The sequence below is a fragment of the Aquarana catesbeiana genome, linkage group LG08 (genome assembly GCF_042186555.1).
Source record: "Aquarana catesbeiana isolate 2022-GZ linkage group LG08, ASM4218655v1, whole genome shotgun sequence".
NCBI classification, from domain to species: Eukaryota; Metazoa; Chordata; class Amphibia; order Anura; family Ranidae; genus Aquarana; species Aquarana catesbeiana.
The window spans coordinates 169631384-169649418 of NC_133331.1; the positions used below are offsets into that span (position 1 = coordinate 169631384).

The 18035-nt window shown below is 43.2% G+C and overlaps 1 protein-coding gene across 1 annotated transcript in view; it reads right to left on the reverse strand.

The window, feature by feature from the left end:
- The window catches only part of CDH23 (cadherin related 23), a 1935615-nt gene that overhangs the window by 327969 nt on the left and 1589611 nt on the right, over window positions 1-18035 (reverse strand). The window contains exon 36 of the mRNA XM_073596703.1: window positions 4176-4403. Within this exon, the coding sequence (XP_073452804.1) occupies window positions 4176-4403 (228 nt within the window). The remainder of the gene's footprint in view (window positions 1-4175; window positions 4404-18035) is intronic.

Consider the following 18035-nt stretch of genomic DNA (forward strand, 5'->3'; position numbering starts at 1 on the left):
CAGGTGATGATTAAGCACAAGATGTATGTGTGAAACGCGTCTACGTGACCACAGTTTGGTGTCTTTGATGTTATATTTGTGAAACAAAATAAAAGGCAATCGGAAGTTCTGGATGTGCAGCCATTTCTTTCTTCTTTCCAAGTTTCCCACGGAGGTGGGCCGAGGCTAGCACTCTGCAAGATACTCCAATCAGCCTTATCTTTATACACCTGGAGCAGCGGTTCTTTTTCTTGTATGTGTAACAACATACTTATACTATGAGGCATCTGGAAGGCGTAAGGAGAAATGCTATGAGGCTTCTGTCCATCCATATGAGATCTCATGCTGTTTGAGCCCAATTCAATGCATTTTGGGCATACATAGTTCATGAGTGTACGTCTGAGAGTTGTTGGTGAGCTGCACACCTTGATTCAAGTCACAGTGGTGATAATTAAAGTTATCAAGAAATAAGAAGTTGTCTCGAGCTTGTTAATGAGGATGTAAACGTTGTTTTCTTAAATGGACACTTTGGGGGTTATTTACAAAAAGCAAATCCACTTTGCACTGCAAGTGTACTTGGAAGTGCAGTCGCTCTAAATCTGAGGGGTAGATCTGAAATGAGTGGAAGCTCTGCTGATTTTATCATCCAATCATGTGCAAGCTAAAATGCTGTTTTTTATTTTCCTTGCATACCCCCCTCGGATCTACAGCGACTGCACTTCCAAGTGCACTTTCAGTGCACTTTCAAGTGCACTTGCACTGCAAAGTGGATTTTCCTTTAGTAAATAACCCCCTTTGTATTTATGTCTGCACTGAAACATCCTTGGTTTCTCTAAGTGAACACTGCAGTGTATATGGGCACTTAGTATTTATGTTTTCACAGATAATATTTTTCTTTATTTTTTATTTTTGTAGGTTTTAGCGCTTTAGTATACTGTATATAAAGAGCTATTTTTGGATGTTGTGCCATATTGAATAAGGAGTGGACAGTCCCAGGCAGGCATTTGCATGCAGACTGCCCTAGGTAATGGCCACATGTGATGCCAAGTCTTTATGACTGAAAGAATTGATATCCAATGAATGGAAATGGCAGACCAGGAACAGCAAGGCTGGGAAGGATAGGGCTGGAGGATGCTAAATGTCCTCCAGCAAAGACATTGATGGGTTCTATATTTAGCTTCTAATGCACTCATTGAGAATCATTAAGGTATAATTAAAGGCAACACTTTTATAGTTTTGGATAGAGGGGAGAGTTATTACAACACCTGCCTGTGTCCCCGTTAGGGAGATTCACTCTCTCTCTTTTTCCTGTTTACCATTATCATTGAAAGTAACAGAAAATCCCAAATTTTGGGTTGTCCCCAGAAATGTAATAGCATGGGGACACTAGTTCTGGTGACATGGAGGTCCCCAAGAAGTTCCCTTAACTTGCAGGGATTTCCTCTCACTTCCTGTTCGGCTATAGGGCAGGAAGTGAAGGGAAATCTCCGCAATGGGACACAGATAAAAAAAAAAAAAATCTGATAGGTGTTATAACTATCCCTTGCTCTATCCAAAATGAAAAAAAAAATAAAGTTTTGCCTATAGTTCTACTTTAAGCAAGGTCGGCATGGGGGAAAGGCCCTGAACAACTGCACAATACTCAAGATAAGGCTGGAGTTCAGTTTTAACTAAAATAAAGGCCCGTATAGCAGGGAATCTCCCTTATGCTGTGTACACATGGGCGGACTTTTCGACCGGACTGGTCCGAAGGAACAAATCCGTCGAGCAAATTCCGACCACGTGTGGGCTTCATCGGACCTTCAGCTGACTTTTTCTGTCGAAAATCAGACGGGCTGTAGATTTGGAACATGTTTCAAATCTTTCCGACGGACTTGAGTCTGGTCGAAAAATCCGTTCGTCTGTATGCTAGTCCGACAGATGAAAAAGGACGCAAGGGCAGCTATTGGCTACTGGCTATGAATTTCCTTATTCTAGTCCCTTAATACGTCATCACGTTCATACCAACAGACTTTTGAGCAGACTTTAGTCCGTTCGTGTGTGGGCAAGTCAGGTTGTCCGAAAGGCCATCGTAACTCCGTCGGACGTTTGATGCTGAAAAGTTCGCCCGTGTGTACACGGCTTTACTGTGCTAGATCTCTGACAATTAGCAGGTGCAATAAAATAACTGTTGTACAACAAAATAAAATAAGAAAACAATGCAGCCTTATCATCCTGTGCACACAGCAGTGGTGAATACCGTTTTAAAAAAAATATTTTATACCACAACAGACTTACAATAAACATATTACTGTACAATTTTGTATTCTAGTTGTACACAGGCTAAGAGGAAAGATTTGCAGAGGGTGGTTAAAATGACCCATTGGATAATTGGGTCCCCACTTCCAAGTTTAGAAGATATCAATTTGAGCCATCTTCACAAATGAGCGTCAAATATTATGAGATATGTTACACTAATTAGACTGTTAGACTAATAGGTTGCAGAATAGCTCTTTCCCTAGAGCAGTAGCAGTGGCGTCACTAGGGTTGGTGTCACCTGGTGTGGTAAAATATGGTGTGTGCAGTAAAACATGCAGAGTGACGGAAGGACAGAGCAGTAGACACTGGGCAGGCTAGCACCTCGGGCTCTCTCCTCTATAGGCAGAGAGGGGGTGAGAGAGAGGGGGACTGGGGCTGACAGAGAGGGGGAGAGAGAGAGAGAGAGGGGGGTTGGGGGGGAGAGAGAGGGGCTGGGGCTGACAGAGAGGGGGAGAGAGAGAGAGAGAGAGAGAGAGAGAGAGAGGGGGAGTGGGGGGTGAGGGAGGGATGAGGGAGAGGGGAAAATTGGGGGGTGAGAGAGGGGTTGGGGGTGACAGAGAGGGGGGATGAGAGAGAGAGAAGTGTGAGACTCTCCCTCCCCCCACTCACCTTCCCCCGGCTCCTTACCCCTCGCTGTTTCCTGCACATCCTGTCCAGGCACACAGCCAGCTCTGTCATCCTCACTGGGGGGCACAGACCGCACAGCTTGAGGCTTCATCTGAGGGAATGGCATGTGCTGTTTGTGCGGGTCCAGACCGAGCCATGTACAGTGCCAGGTATTGTAAGGATAAGGATTACTCACTCAGTCCCTTCATTGGCTCCTCCTCTCCGGTCTCTTCCCCTATCCCGGGCTCCCGGTCAGCCTTTTCAATGGTTTCTCAAGTCCTTGCTGCCTAAATTATCTCCGTGTCTCATAGGTGCTCCTACAGACCTCCGGCCCTTGTGAGGTGCTTTCTGAGGTGCTGCCTCTGTCACCGACAAGAACCGCTCCGAGCCTGGTGTCACCCCTCTGGCGGGTGTCACCGAGGTGTGGTCGGTCCAACCCCCCCCCACACTCCCATAGCGACGCCAGTGAGCGGTAAATGAACTTGTCAAAGCAAGGATAGTTTTAGCCCCTTCTCTGCCAGAACTGTTTTTGTGTTTTTTTGCACATATTTAAAAAATAATTTTAGGTCTGAAGATTAAATAAAACTCCCAAAACATTATATATTTTCTGAAAGCAGATAACCTAAAGAATAAAATAGTGGTAGTTCCAATTTTTATGCCATAGAGTATCAGTGCAATGGTTTAGGAATTGCAAAATTACAATAAAATATACACCAAAGTTAATTTTAGCGCACTGCAATACATTACCCATTTTTTTTGGTAAAGTATATAAGATGAGGTTATGCTGAGTAAACAGATACCTATCATGTTAAACCTTTAAACTGCGTGTGCTCATGAAATGGTGACAAACTTCAAAACCCTGCAGGTCATGAGTTTAAAAGTTAACTCTCTCCCTCATGTGTGCCGCTATGCGACATGTGTAACGCAATCAATGTTTTCACGTGTAAGTGCCCCGATGCATGCATTTGTGTTTGCACGTTTCTGTATGTTACTTTTCCTCCAATTAAATGAATGTAGTGCAGATCTCATTCCATTCGTGTCAGGGTGCTCTCCAGAACAGGCAAAAACACAGGCCTGGCACATCTGGCAATATCCTACCTGGACATGCCCATTTGCAGGCAAATACATATAGATGCGTTGCACGTGCACGCACAATTATGGAAATGAAGCCAAATGCTTATTTAAGGAGGAAAAAGAATGACAGAGGACTGCTGAATAAATATTCTGCAATCTTCAGGATCATATTTTTTAAAAAGATGTTATGGTTAACGCTGCTTTAAGAAGGTACTCACTGAAAGCGCAGGATTTCCTTCATCCTCCACAACAACCTTCAGCTGATAGAAACTCTGTTTTTCACGATCAGGAGGGGATGGTCTTGTGGAAATTTCCCCAGTGAGCCTATCCATGCGGAAAATGGAGTCATCGTTGCCTTGTGTGATGTAATATGAAAGAACACTATTCAGTCCTTTGTCCTTGTCAGTTGCATTTACTCGAATTATTGATGTTCCACCTCCAACATTCTGCACAAAGAAGAAACAACCAAACAAAAGACTGAACATGATTTAGGTATAGCAGAAAATAACAATAAAGTTGTCTGGTATCAATCAAACAATAAAACATGCTTTTTCTTTGGAAAAAATACTGAACACTAAAATAGTGTACAATGAGACAGCAAGTTCTTGGAATTCTGAAGAGACACTCATGTAATGGAGTCCAGTGCAAAACGTTAGCGATACTACACTTTTCCCTTTTGTTACATAACAAAAAAAAATGCACTGGTAAAGGCATTATTAAAACACATTCTGCTCAGAATTATAAAGAAAAAAAAATGTAATACAATAAAAAAAAAATGCTAGAAGCTGTTTTCACTAGCAATTTTAATGTTCTGTGTACACTGTGTGGGGCATGCTCCATGCAGTGTACTCTCTCAACTAATCTTACAAATGTCGGGAATGGGCCAGGTGTCAGGGACACATCTTGTAACTCTTGTGCGCATGTGCAACAGTTACATCATCAGTGGCTGTCCAATGGTGAAAGAACATCAACATGTAATGTGTGAGAATCAGCAGTGAAAATGGGGGCAGCGGGGAATGCAGCTGTGACAGGTGCCTGGACCCATCATCACTGGAGTACAGCATAGGATATAAGTATGCGCCATTATCTGCAAGCATGCTGTGCAAACTTACAGATTATGGCAAAGGCTCATCCCCACAAAGTTCACTTCTTCTTTAATAAATACATTTGGTTAAGACTAGTCATCTGTGTGGGATAAATACATATAAAGTTGTGAGGAAATGAAAATATCCATGGAACTTGTGCAATTTAGATAAGTCATTAATTAAAGAGTATGTCAAGGCAAAATAAAAAAAATAAAAAAAACATATGCAGTACATCTCTTCAATGCATGCACATTTCCCCATGTTTTATCCCTTTAAACACCATGCAAATAAAGAAAAATATCTGTTGATCTGTCAGAAATGTGTAAACACAGTATTTCTCTTGGACGAAGTGGTGTCAGCCCTGCCCAGTTTTCATTTGATAAGAGCTAGGAGGGCTAAATAGACCCTTTTAGATAACACAGACAGAGCACACAGGGCAACTCTGAATTTCTGACAGGATCATCAGGTTTTCTTTTATTTATAAAACAGATTTAAACAAACAATTCCAGTGGTAAATTTACCAGACAAGTAGGGAGTATACCTACACTTTACAGAGATAAGTAGGCAGTCCTGGATTGAATGGTTACGTGTGCTCTAATATGTCAGTGCCATCACTAGGCTTTCATTCCTTACTACCAGGGCTTTTTTTCAGCTGGAACTTGGTGGAACTCAGTTTCACCACCTCTGGCTCAGGCCCTCTGCTCCCTGCTCACCACTATCTCTTGCAAACACAGAAGTCTGGCTTCTGTGTTTACAAGAGAAAGCTTGTCTCCCATCGGCTCCTATAGATCTGATCTCCTGACTGACTGCCACTGAGTGCAGGATGGGGACAAGGGAGATGCAGGTGCAGATCCCAACACCCCAACTGAATGATCACCCTGCAAGTGAGAGAGGCAGAGCCACCTATAGTGTGCGGGGAGGTACTAGAGCCGGCTGGGTGCTTCAGCTTAATACACCAACACAAGTAAGACATGTGGAAGATGGCAGAGCTTTTAGGAAGGAAGGAGAAGATGGAGACAGTGGAAGTGGGGTTGCATGCAGAGGTCAGAGTTGAAGATTGATGAAAGTGAGGAAGATAGGGGATGCACAAGTAATCAGCTGTGGAAGAAGGCTGAACCCCCCCCCACACCCCCCACCAGAAAATCTGCACTCTGTACATAATGCACTCCTGGTATTTATTGCCCCTTTAATCTGACCACACTCACTATTTGATGTGGTTTGAAGAGTTTGTGTGGGGTAGGGGAGGGTTTTTTGAGACGTCGCGGTTGAGTTCCTGCACCTATTTTCTGAGAAAAAAAGCCCTGCTTACTACTATATACACCACTTAGTCTGTGGTGGGCACCTGTAGAGTCTTCTGTTAAATCATGGTGTGACAAATGGCATCACTTAAATAAGCCAGAGACAAAGGGGTGTCATGCTGTCAGAAGTTAGAGAATGCCATGCTGTCACATGGGTGCTATGTTAACAGATACTCTGGCACCTCACAGGATAATTTGGCAATCACTCAGTAGGTTTAAGGCATTTTGCACAGAACTGTGGGATTGCGGGCAGGAAACATGTATACACTTTGGCTTACAGCAAAATTTACATTTGCATACAGAACACACCTGAATTTAGGGGCTTCTGCAAGATATATTGGAAATTTTTAACAGTTAATGATATGTACGGTCAACCTGTGCAGTGGGTGATATCACCCACTTTGCCGGTTTGCTATATATTTCTAGTAATAGATTAACCTTTTGGTACATATTTCTAGTAATAGATTAATTTTACTGTAAATGTTGAGGAAACTAATTTATTATACCTGAAGTTTCCAAATGACACCAAAAAGGCAAATGAGAAAATTGAATCAAATACAATTGCAATATAATTGCAAGGGAATCAGCAATTAGACATATTGCGATTCCACAAAGTATTCTCATTAGATCTATTGACAGTCTAACCTTCCTCCGCATCATTAAATTCTATCCAAGATTCCTTAAATGTAGTGGATAATTGCTCCATGCTCATAACATAATCAAATGAGCAGAGACCATATGAAAGGGTAATTACTAAATTTCCTGCTTAAAAGATATGTGTCAGAAAAAGGTTGAAAAGCACTGCTCATATTGTAAAATTAGAAATAATATATATTTTGTAATAACTGTAATGTTTTCCAAAAAAGGCTGTAAAAACTAAACAAATTCTCTATACATATCATGGCTTCAGGCCCAATACAGTGTTAAAAATAATAAAAAAACAAAAACTATGCCTGCTGGTGCTGCGAGAAATATAGGGCTGCCATTGTGGACCTCCCAATGAAATACTCGCTGCTAGGCCAGTCATGCTGATCATATGATTTTGGTACTTTAACCGCTTCAGCCCCGGAAGATTTTACCCCCTTCCTGACCAGAGCACTTTTTGCGATTCGGCACTGCGTAGGTTTAACTGACAATTGCGCGGTCGTGGGACGTTGCACCCAAACAAAAATTACATCCTTTTTTTTCCCCACAAACAGAGCTTTCTTTTGGTGGTATTTGATCACCTCTGCTTTTTATTTTTTGCGCTATAAACAAAAAAAAACACAATATTTTTTACTTTTTGCTATAATAAATATCCCCCAAAAATATATAAAAAAACTATTTTTTCCTCAGTTTAGGCCGATATGTATTCTTCTACATATTTTTGCTAAAAATAGCATCTACAAAATATGGGATAGTTTTATAGCATTTTTGTTATGATTTTTTTTCTTACTAGTAATGGCGGCGATCTGCGATTTTTATCGGGACTGTGACATTATGGCGGACACATTGGACACTTTTGACACATTTTTGGGACCATTGGCATTAATACAGAGATCCATGCTATAAAAATGCATTGATTACTGTAAAAATGTCACTGGCAGTGAAAGGGTTAACACTAGGGGGCGATCAAGGGGTTAATGTGTTCCCTATTGTGTTCTTTAACTGAAGGGGGGAGGGGACTGTGCAGGGGAAGAAATAGATCGCTGTTCATACTCTGTATGAACAGACGATCTGTTACTTCTCTCCTCAGAGAACCGGAAACTGTTTTTACACACGCAGATCCCGGTTCTCTGTGTGCCCCGAGCGATCGCGGGAGTCCGACGGTGATCGCAACCGCCGGGAACTCGCATCGGCTCCGTGGGCAAGCAGTGGGTGGGCGCACTCCCCTAGTGGCCACAGCCTTGCCATTCTGCCACAGTAAAACTGGGGCGGCTGATCGGTAAGTGGTTAAGTCATCCTTTCCAGATACAATCAATGTTGCTCAGTAAAGAGTGGCAGTTCTTAAAGAGTAACTATATTTTTGTTGAGAAAAAGCTTTCCCTTTTATGTACTTTGCAGCGATTTTAACAAACTTTGTTGCAGAGTTACCTTTCGTTATTCTGAAGAAAAAGTGGTTAGTGTGTGTCCATGTGCAAAGTGAGTATGAATGGGAGTGACTCTATAATTATCAATCAGCTGTTGCACTTGCACAGTTCTGAGGAAAGTGGCAAGGTCTGCAATACTTTAACTGGCAATTGCACGGTCATGCAACATTGTACCCAAATTCAATTTATATAATTGTTTTCACACTAATAGAGCTTTCTTTTGGTGGTATTTGATCACCACTGGGTTTTTTATTTTTTTATTATATAAACAAAAAAAGACCAAAAATTTTGAAAAACCCTATATTTTTTTACTTTCTGCTGTAAAACATTAAATTAAAAAATACCAAAAATCTAATTTCTTTATAAATTTAGGCCAAAATGTATTCTACTCCATGTCTTTGGTAAAAAAATCCCAGTAAGTGTGTAATGTTTGGTTTGCTTGAAAGTTATAGCAGTAACATTAATACAGTGCTCAGTGCTATTTGAAACGGTCACTGTACTAATGACACTAGCTGGGAAGGGGTTAACATTTGTGGGCAATCAAGGGGTTAACTTTGTGTCTACAATGTTCACTGTGTATTTTTTTTTTGTAATTCCTTTACTGTGTATTTTTTTACAGAGTAATGTGCTGGTTTTTCCTCCCTGCTTAGCAAAAAAATGGCATATTGCCGCTGCCTGTAGAGAGCTCTGTGTTGTTTACCAACACAGAGTGCTCTTCTGTTATTCACTCAGCCAATCAATGGGTTTTCAGTGGGTTTCAGCCATAAATCATTGGTTGGGAACTGCTGATTGGCTTGTGCAGGAGCGAAGGACAGCCAAGGCGGCAGTTGTGCATGCAGGTGCCCCCTACCCGTAAGTGCTGGATCACATACAGGTACGTGATTCAGTGCAGCGGGGCTGCTCTGACGCAGTAAATTTGCAGTAGGCGGTTAAAAATAATACTAATAAAAAATAGCTAGATCAGTGTCAGGGTTAGAGTCAAAGGTCACACACAGAGTCAAAGGCAGTGTCAAAGGTCGTGAATAAAGATGAAGGTTAGTGTATTTTGGGTACAATAAAACAAATATAATTGTAATTAAAAATCAGTGTCAGTGTGTTTTAGGTAGGATAAAAAAGCTAAATCTGCACTAATGTTTCTGGGCCCTACACATATGTGGTATCGCTTGGGGGCATAAGGAGTAAGAGAATTTGTTTTAGATTTGGCAGTAGGTTATGGTAATAGCAAGAAATAAACAGCTAACTTAAAAAAAATGTCCTGAAAAAAACAAGGTATAAATAATTGGATACCATAAGTAGTTGCAATGATATGTACAGTTTTCCTAACGCATGCCAAAGAGCCAAAACTGTGTTCAGGCATTAAGATTTGTTTTACCTTTGTCGTGAAGGGCTTAATAATACAGTGATGGGTATGTGTTATCTTCACATGCACACAGATTTTCTATGTTTTATTAGCCTCAAAAGCCCCCCAACGGGGGGTCCCCTTTTCTACCCCCAGGCCCCATAACAGCCTTATAGGCTGATATAGCTATTAGTATTGCTGGCAGCATGACCAGGTCAAATAAAGAAAAAAGTCTGAGAAAAGTAAACTAATCTTGCATTGTCAATTTTTCTTCTGGACAAAACCTTTTTTACATTAAGTTTTGCAGTATCTGTTCTGGTAAATTCTCTGCTTCTCTGCTTTAGAAGCCTTGTAATCCATGGCAGCTGGTGCTCAATCTTCTTGGAGGGGGGCTGGCCCGCAGCCCCCCCAGCCAGCCAACCACATAACCACCCCCCCAGCGCTCGCTCGATTGATCACCACCACCCCCCCACCATCGCTTGATCGATCATCCATCGCCCGCTAGGTCCCCCACCAGCCCCTGCACTTACCCCATCCAGGTGGTGGCTTCTCCCCCTGCGCCTCCTCCCGAGTGCCGGCAGTCACTTCTCCTCCCGGCCAATCAGGAGTTAGGACTCGCGGCCAAACCGGGCTTAGGACTCCCGGCCAATTGAGACTCAGCACCCGCTTCCTGATTGGCCAGGTGAAACAGGAAGACTTTAGCGAATATTAATTTGCTGATGTCACACAACTGGGTGGACTACTGCTACCCAAGCCCACCTTTTTTTGAAGACAAAATCTAATCATGTGCTTTAACCAGTTGCCGACCGCCGCACGACTATATACGTCGACAGAGCGGCACGGGCAGGCAAAAGGACTTACAGGTACGTCCTTGCCTGCCCGCGGGTGGGGGGTCCGATCGGACCCCCCCCCGGTGCCAGCGGCGGTCGGATCGAGGTCAGGATCGATCAAAGGTGAGGGGGAGGCCACTCATTCGTGGCCCCCCCCTCGCGATCGCTCCTGGCCAATGACAAGCTTCCTCGGCTTCTGTGAATGTAAACAGAAGCAGAGGAAGTGATGTAATCTCTCCTCTAGTCGGTCTTTTCGTCCGGCGCCGAGGAGAGAAGACATCCAAGTAAGTGCACCAACACTACACATACAGTAGAACACGCAGGCACACTTGTCACCCCCCTGTCACCCCCCGATCACCCCCTGATCACCCCCCTGTACCCCCTGTCACTCTGACACCAATAGCAGGTTTTTTTTTTTTTCTGATTTATTGCATTGGTGTCAGTTTGTGTCAGTTACAAGTGTTAGGGCAGTTAGGTTAGCCCCCTTTAGGTCTAGGGTACCCCCCTTTAGGTCCAGGGTACCCCCCTAACCCCCCTAATAAAGTTTTAACCCCGTGATCACCCCCCGTCGCCAGTGTCACTAAGCGATCGTTTTTCTGATCGCTGTATTAGTGACACAGGTGACGCTAGTTAGGGAGGTAAGTATATAGGTTCGCTGTCAGTGTTTTATAGCGACAGGGACCCCCATATACTACCTACTAAAGGTTTTAACCCCTTGATTGCCCCCTAGTTAACCCTTTCACCAGCGATCACCATATAATTGTTACAGGTGACGCTGGTTAGTTGGTTTGTTTTTTGTAGTTTATTGTAGTTTATTACAGTTTTAGGGCACCCGCCGTTTATTACCCTATAAAGGTTTAACCCCCTAATTGCCCGGCGGTGATAGAAGTTAAGTTTTTAGGGTCAGATAAGGTCTGCGTCGCCCCAGGCAGCGTCAGGTTAGCGCCAGTACCGCTAAAACCCACGCACGCAGCATACACCTCCCTTAGTGCTATAGTATCTGAACGGATCGATATCTGATCCGATCAGATCTATACTCCCCAGCAGTTTAGGGTCCCCCAAAAAAACGCAGTGTTAGCGGGATCAGCCCAGATACCTGCTAGCACCTGCGTTTTGCTCCTCGGCCCAGCCCAGCCCAGCCCACCCAAGTGCAGTATCGATCGATAACTGTCACAAAACACTAAGCACACATAACTGTAGCGTTCGCAGAGTCAGGCCTGATCCCTGCGATCGCTAACAGTTTTTTGGTAGCGGTTTGAATCAGTCGCTGACAGTCAGGAGCTTTTTTGCCTGTGAGTCTCACTAGTGTACCCCTAAATTTAGAGGCCAAAATGGCAAATCGAAGGTACACTAGTGAAGAGGCCTACACGTTTCTGAGTATGACAGATAGTGAAGAGGAAGTCACTCATCTGTCAAGTTCAGGCTCAGAATACGAACCTGTAGAGGACAGCGGCTCCATGACAGATAGCTCTGACGACGGAGTTGTGGTCCCTGCTAGAGTCAGGCGTACCAGACCCCGATCTTCTTCTTCTGTCCTTGAAGTGCAAGAACCGCAGGGCTCTCGTAGGGAGCAGAGAGGTACTAGTGCCGCTACTCCTTCTGGTGAACTGGCAAGCACCAGCGGCCTAGTACACCCTGGTCGTACATCCAGCACTGCAGTATCACGTGGTGACGTGGCGAGTCCCATAAGTGCAGTTCAAGCTGGCGAGGTGGCAAGCACAACTAGTGTCCCGCTGCCACCAATAAGACAAAGACAGGCCCGTCGTGCCCATAGTGCCCTTCCTGCTGCATTCGCCAATCCGAATTGGGTACCCACCACTTCTGCAGCACCCGTACTTCCCCCTTTCACTGGCCAACCCGGAATTCAGGTGGAAACAGTTGACTTTATGCCACTGGATTTTTATTCACTGTTTTTCACCGAAGATCTCTATAGATCTATTGTGGACCAAAGCAATTTGTACGCTGGTCAACACATCGCCGCTAATCCCCAGTCCTCCCTTGCCAGAGATTGGAGACCAATTACGGTCTCCGAATTTAAGATCTTTCTGGGCCTTTCCCTCAACATGGGCATAACCAAAAAGAGTGAGTTGCGGTCATATTGGTCCACTGACCCAATTCACCATATGCCCGTGTTCTCTGCCTCCATGACCAGGGCACGATACGAGCAGATTTTGCGGTTCATGCACTTCAACGACAATGAACTCTGTCGTCCTCGTGGAGACCCTGCATACGATCGGCTCTACAAAATTCGGCCCCTCGTAAACCACTTCAACCAACGTTTTGCAGACTTGTTTACCCCCCATCAAGTTGTCTGCGTTGATGAGTCCCTGATTAAGTTTTCTGGCCGCTTGTCCTTCAAACAGTACCTTCCCAGCAAGCGTGCCAGATACGGGGTCAAGATGTATAAGCTCTGTGACAGGGCCACAGGCTATACATGTAGATTTATGGTTTACGAGGGCAAAGATAGTCACGTAGAGCCGATCAACTGCCCTGACTACATAGGAAGCGCTGGCAAGATAGTGTGGGACTTGGTGTCACCCTTATTCGGAAAGGGGTACCACTTGTACGTGGACAATTATTATACGAGCGTACCAAAAATAGTTGTCATTTTATTGTTCTCTCTCTCTCTCTATTTTCTCTCTATTGTTCTGCTCTTTTTTACTGTATTCTATTCTGCATTGTTTTATTGTTATGTTTTATCATGTTTGCTTTTCAGGTATGTAATTTTTTTATACTTTGTTTTTTTTTATTGTTAACCACCTTTGTGTTTTCAGGTACGCCATTCAGCTGCAGCGCGGATTTATTTATCTTGACAGCAACAGCGTTTGCTCCCACGATACATAAAGCCGTGACTCCAGCGCTGTCGGAGGTGATTTCACCACCACAGTTACATACTTCAGCATATATGCCGAAGCGTGGGGGCAGAAGTGGGTGGAGGAGCGATTTGCTCCTGCCTTTTGCGGGAGGATGCCCCCATGCTTCGGCATATATATATTTTAGGTAGGCACAGGTTGCGTTAAATGTTTTATTTTTTACTATGGTTTTTTTTTGTATTTGCTTTGCAGGTATGGTAAGTATTACTGTTATACTGTAATGTTACTTTGTTTTTTGTTAACCATCATTTGCTTAGCAGGTACGCCATTCAGTTGCAGCGCGGATTTATTTATCTTGACAGCAACAGCGTTTGCTCCCACGATACATAAAGCCGTGACTCCAGCGCTGTCGGAGGTGATTTCACCACCACAGTTACATACTTCAGCATATATGCCGAAGCGTGGGGGCAGAAGTGGGTGGAGGAGCGATTTGCTCCTGCCTTTTGCGGGAGGATGCCCCCATGCTTCGGCATATATATATTTTAGGTAGGCACAGGTTGCGTTAAATGTTTTATTTTTTACTATGGTTTTTTTTTTGTATTTGCTTTGCAGGTATGGTAAGTATTACTGTTATACTGTAATGTTACTTTGTTTTTTGTTAACCATCATTTGCTTAGCAGGTACGCCATTCAGTTGCAGCGCGGATTTATTTATCTTGACAGCAACAGCGTTTGCTCCCACGATACATAAAGCCGTGACTCCAGCGCTGTCGGAGGTGATTTCACCAGCACAGTTACATACTTCAGCATATATGCCGAAGCGTGGGGGCAGTGGGTGGAGGAGCAATTTGCTCCTGCCTTTTGCGGGAGGATGCCCCCATGCTTCGGCATATATAAATGGTGCATGTATGCCCATCATTAGAAGTGGGTGGATGAAGGGAGGTATTCTAATGGTGGGCATACCCACCGATCAATATCTTTTTTTCGTTCAGCCCACAGGCTGCATGAAAAAAAAGTTTACAATATATGCCCAACAAGGACCAGCAACGTACTGGTATGTTGCTGGACTTTGAGTGGTTATACCAGAATGATGCCTGCAGGTTTAGGTATCATCTTGGTATCATTCTTTTCAGCCAGCGGTCGGCTTTCATGTAAAAGCAATCCTAGTGGCTAATTAGCCTCTAGACTGCTTTTACAAGCAGTGGGAGGAAATGCCCCCCCCCCCACCGTCTTCCATGTTTTTCTCTGGCTCTCCTGTCCCAACAGGGAACCTGAGAATGCAGCCAGTGATTCGGCCAGCTGACCATAGAGCTGATCAGAGACCAGAATGGCTCCAAACATCTCTATGGCCTAAGAATCCGGAAGCTACGAGCATTTCATGACTTAGATTTCGCCAGATGTAAACAGCGCCATTGGGAAATTGGGAAAGCATTTTATCACACCGATCTTGGTGTGGTCAGATGCTTTGAGGGCAGAGGAGAGATCTAGGGTCTAATAGACCCCAATTTTTTCAAAAAAGAGTACCTGTCACTACCTATTGCTATCATAGGGGATATTTACATTCCCTGAGATAACAATAAAAATGATTTAAAAAAAATAAAAATGAAAGGAACAGTTTAAAAATAAGATAAAAAATCAAAAAATTAATTAAAAAAAAAAAAAAAAAAAAAAAAAGCACCCCTGTCCCCCCCTGCTCTCGCGCAAAGGCGAACGCAAGCGTTGGTCTGGCGTCAAATGTAAACAGCAATTGCACCATGCATGTGAGGTATCACCGCGAAGGCCAGATCGAGGGCAGTAATTTTAGCAGTAGACCTCCTCTGTAAATCTAAAGTGGTAACCTGTAAAGGCTTTTAAAGGCTTTTAAAAATGTATTTAGTTTGTCGCCACTGCACGTTTGTGCGCAATTTTAAAACATGTCATGTTTGGTATCCATGTACTCGGCCTAAGATCATCTTTTTTATTTCATCAAACATTTGGGCAATATAGTGTGTTTTAGTGCATTAAAATTTAAAAAAGTGTGTTTTTTCCCCAAAAAATGCGTTTGAAAAATCGCTGCGCAAATACTGTGTGAAAAAAAAAAATGAAACACCCACCATTTTAATCTGTAGGGCATTTGCTTTAAAAAAATATATAATGTTTGGGGGTTCAAAGTAATTTTCTTGCAAAAAAAAATAATTTTTTCATGTAAACAAAAAGTGTCAGAAAGGGCTTTGTCTTCCAGTGGTTAGAAGAGTGGGTGATGTGTGACATAAGCTTCTAAATGTTGTGCATAAAATGCCAGGACAGTTCAAAACCCCCCCAAATGACCCCATTTTGGAAAGTAGACACCCCAAGCTATTTGCTGAGAGGCATGTTGAGTCCATGGAATATTTTATATTGTGACACAAGTTGCGGGAAAAAGACAAATTATTATTATTTTTTTTTTTTTTTGCACAAAGTTGTCACTAAATGATATATTGCTCAAACATGCCATGGGAATATGTGAAATTACACCCCAAAATACATTCTGTTGCCTCTCCTGAGTACGGGGATACCACATGTGTGAGACTTTTTGGGAGCCTAGCCGCGTACAGCACCCCGAAAACCAAGCACCGCCTTCAGGCTTTCTAAGGGCGTAAATTTTTGATTTCACTCTTCACTGCCTATCACAGTTTCGGAGGCCATGTAATGCCCAGATGGCACAAACCCCCCCCAAATGACCCCATTTTGGAAAATAGACACCCAAAGCTATTTGCTGAGAGGTATAGTGAGTATTTTGCAGACCTCACTTTTTGTCACAAACTTTTGAAAATTGAAAAAAGAAAAAAAAAATACGTTTTTCTTGTCTTTCTTCATTTTCAAAAACAAATGAGAGCTGCAAAATACTCACCATGCCTCTCAGCAAATAGCTTGGGGTGTCTACTTTCCAAAATGGGGTCATTTTGGGGCGGTTTTGTGCTATCTTGGCATTTTATGGCCTTCAAAACTGTGATGGGTAGTAAGGAGTGAAATCAAAAATTAACGCTCTTAGAAATCCTGAAGGCGGTGATTGGATTTCGGGGCCCCGTATGAAGCTAGGCTCCCAAAAAGTGCCACTCATGTGGTATCCCCGTACTCAGGAGAAGCAGCAGAATGTATTTTGGGGTGTAATTCCACATATGCCCATGGCATGTTTGAGCAATATATCATTTAGTGACAACTTTGTGCAAAAAAAAAAAATTGTCACTTTCCCGCAACTTGTGTCAAAATATAAAATATTCCATGTACTCATCATGCCTCTCAGCAAATAGCTTGGGGTGTCTTCTTTCCAAAATGGGGTCATTTGGGGGGGTTTTGTGCCATCTGGGCATTTTATGGCCTTCAAAAATGTGATAGGTAGTGATGAGTGAAATCACAACTTTACGCCCTTAGAAATCCTGAAGGCGGTGCTGGGTTTTCGGGGCCCCGTACGCGGCTAGGCTCCCAAAAAGTCCCACACATGTGGTATCCCCATACTCAGGAGAATCAGCAGAATGTATTTTGGGGTGCAATTCCACATAAGCCCATAGCCTGTGTGAGCAATATATCATTTAGTGACAACTTTGTGCAAAAAAAAAAAAAAATTGTCACTTTCCCGCAACTTGTGTCAAAAAATAAAATATTCCATGGACTCAACATGCCTCTCAGCAAATAGCTTGGGGTGTCTACTTTCCAAAATGGGGTCATTTGGGGGGGGTTTGTGCCATCTTGGCATTTTATGGCCTTCAAAACTGTGATAGGTAGTGAGGAGTAAAATCAAAAATTTATGCCCTTAGAAATCCTGAAGGCGGTGCTTGGTTTTTGGGGCCCCGTACGCGGCTAGGCTCCCAAAAAGTCCCACACATGTGGTATCCCCGTACTCAGGAGAAGCAGCAGAATGTATTTTGGGGTGTAATTCCACATATGCCCATGGCATGTTTGAGCAGTATATCATTTAGTGACAACTTTGTGAAAAAAAAAAAAAATTGTCACTTTCCTGCAACTTGTGTCCAAATATAAAATATTCCATGGACTCAACATGCCTCTCAGCAAATAGCTTGGGGTGTCTACTTTCCAAAATGGGGTCATTTGGGGGGGTTTGTGCCATCTTGGCATTTTATGGCCTTCAAAACTGTGATAGGTAGTGGGGAGTAAAATCAAAAATGTATGCCCTTTGAAATCCTGAAGGCGGTGCTTGGTTTTCGGGACCCCGTACGCGGCTGGGCTCCCAAAAAGTCCCACACATTTGGTATCCCCGTACTCAGGAGAAGCAGCTGAATGTATTTTGGGGTGCAATTCCACATATGCCCATGGCCTGTGTGAGCAATATATCATTTAGTGACAACTTTTTGTAATTTTTTTTTTTTTTTTGTCATTATTCAATCACTTGGGACAAAAAAAAAAAATATTCAATGGGTTCAACATGCCTCTCAGCAATTTCCTTGGGGTGTCTACTTTCCAAAATGGGGTCATTTGGGGGGGTTTTGTACTGCCCTGCCATTTTAGCACCTCATGAAATGACATAGACAGTCATAAACTAAAAGCTGTGTAAATTCCAGAAAATGTACCCTAGTTTGTAGGCGCTATAACTTTTGCGCAAACCAATAAATATACGCTTATTGACATTTTTTTTACCAAAGACATGTGGCCGAATACATTTTGGCCTAAA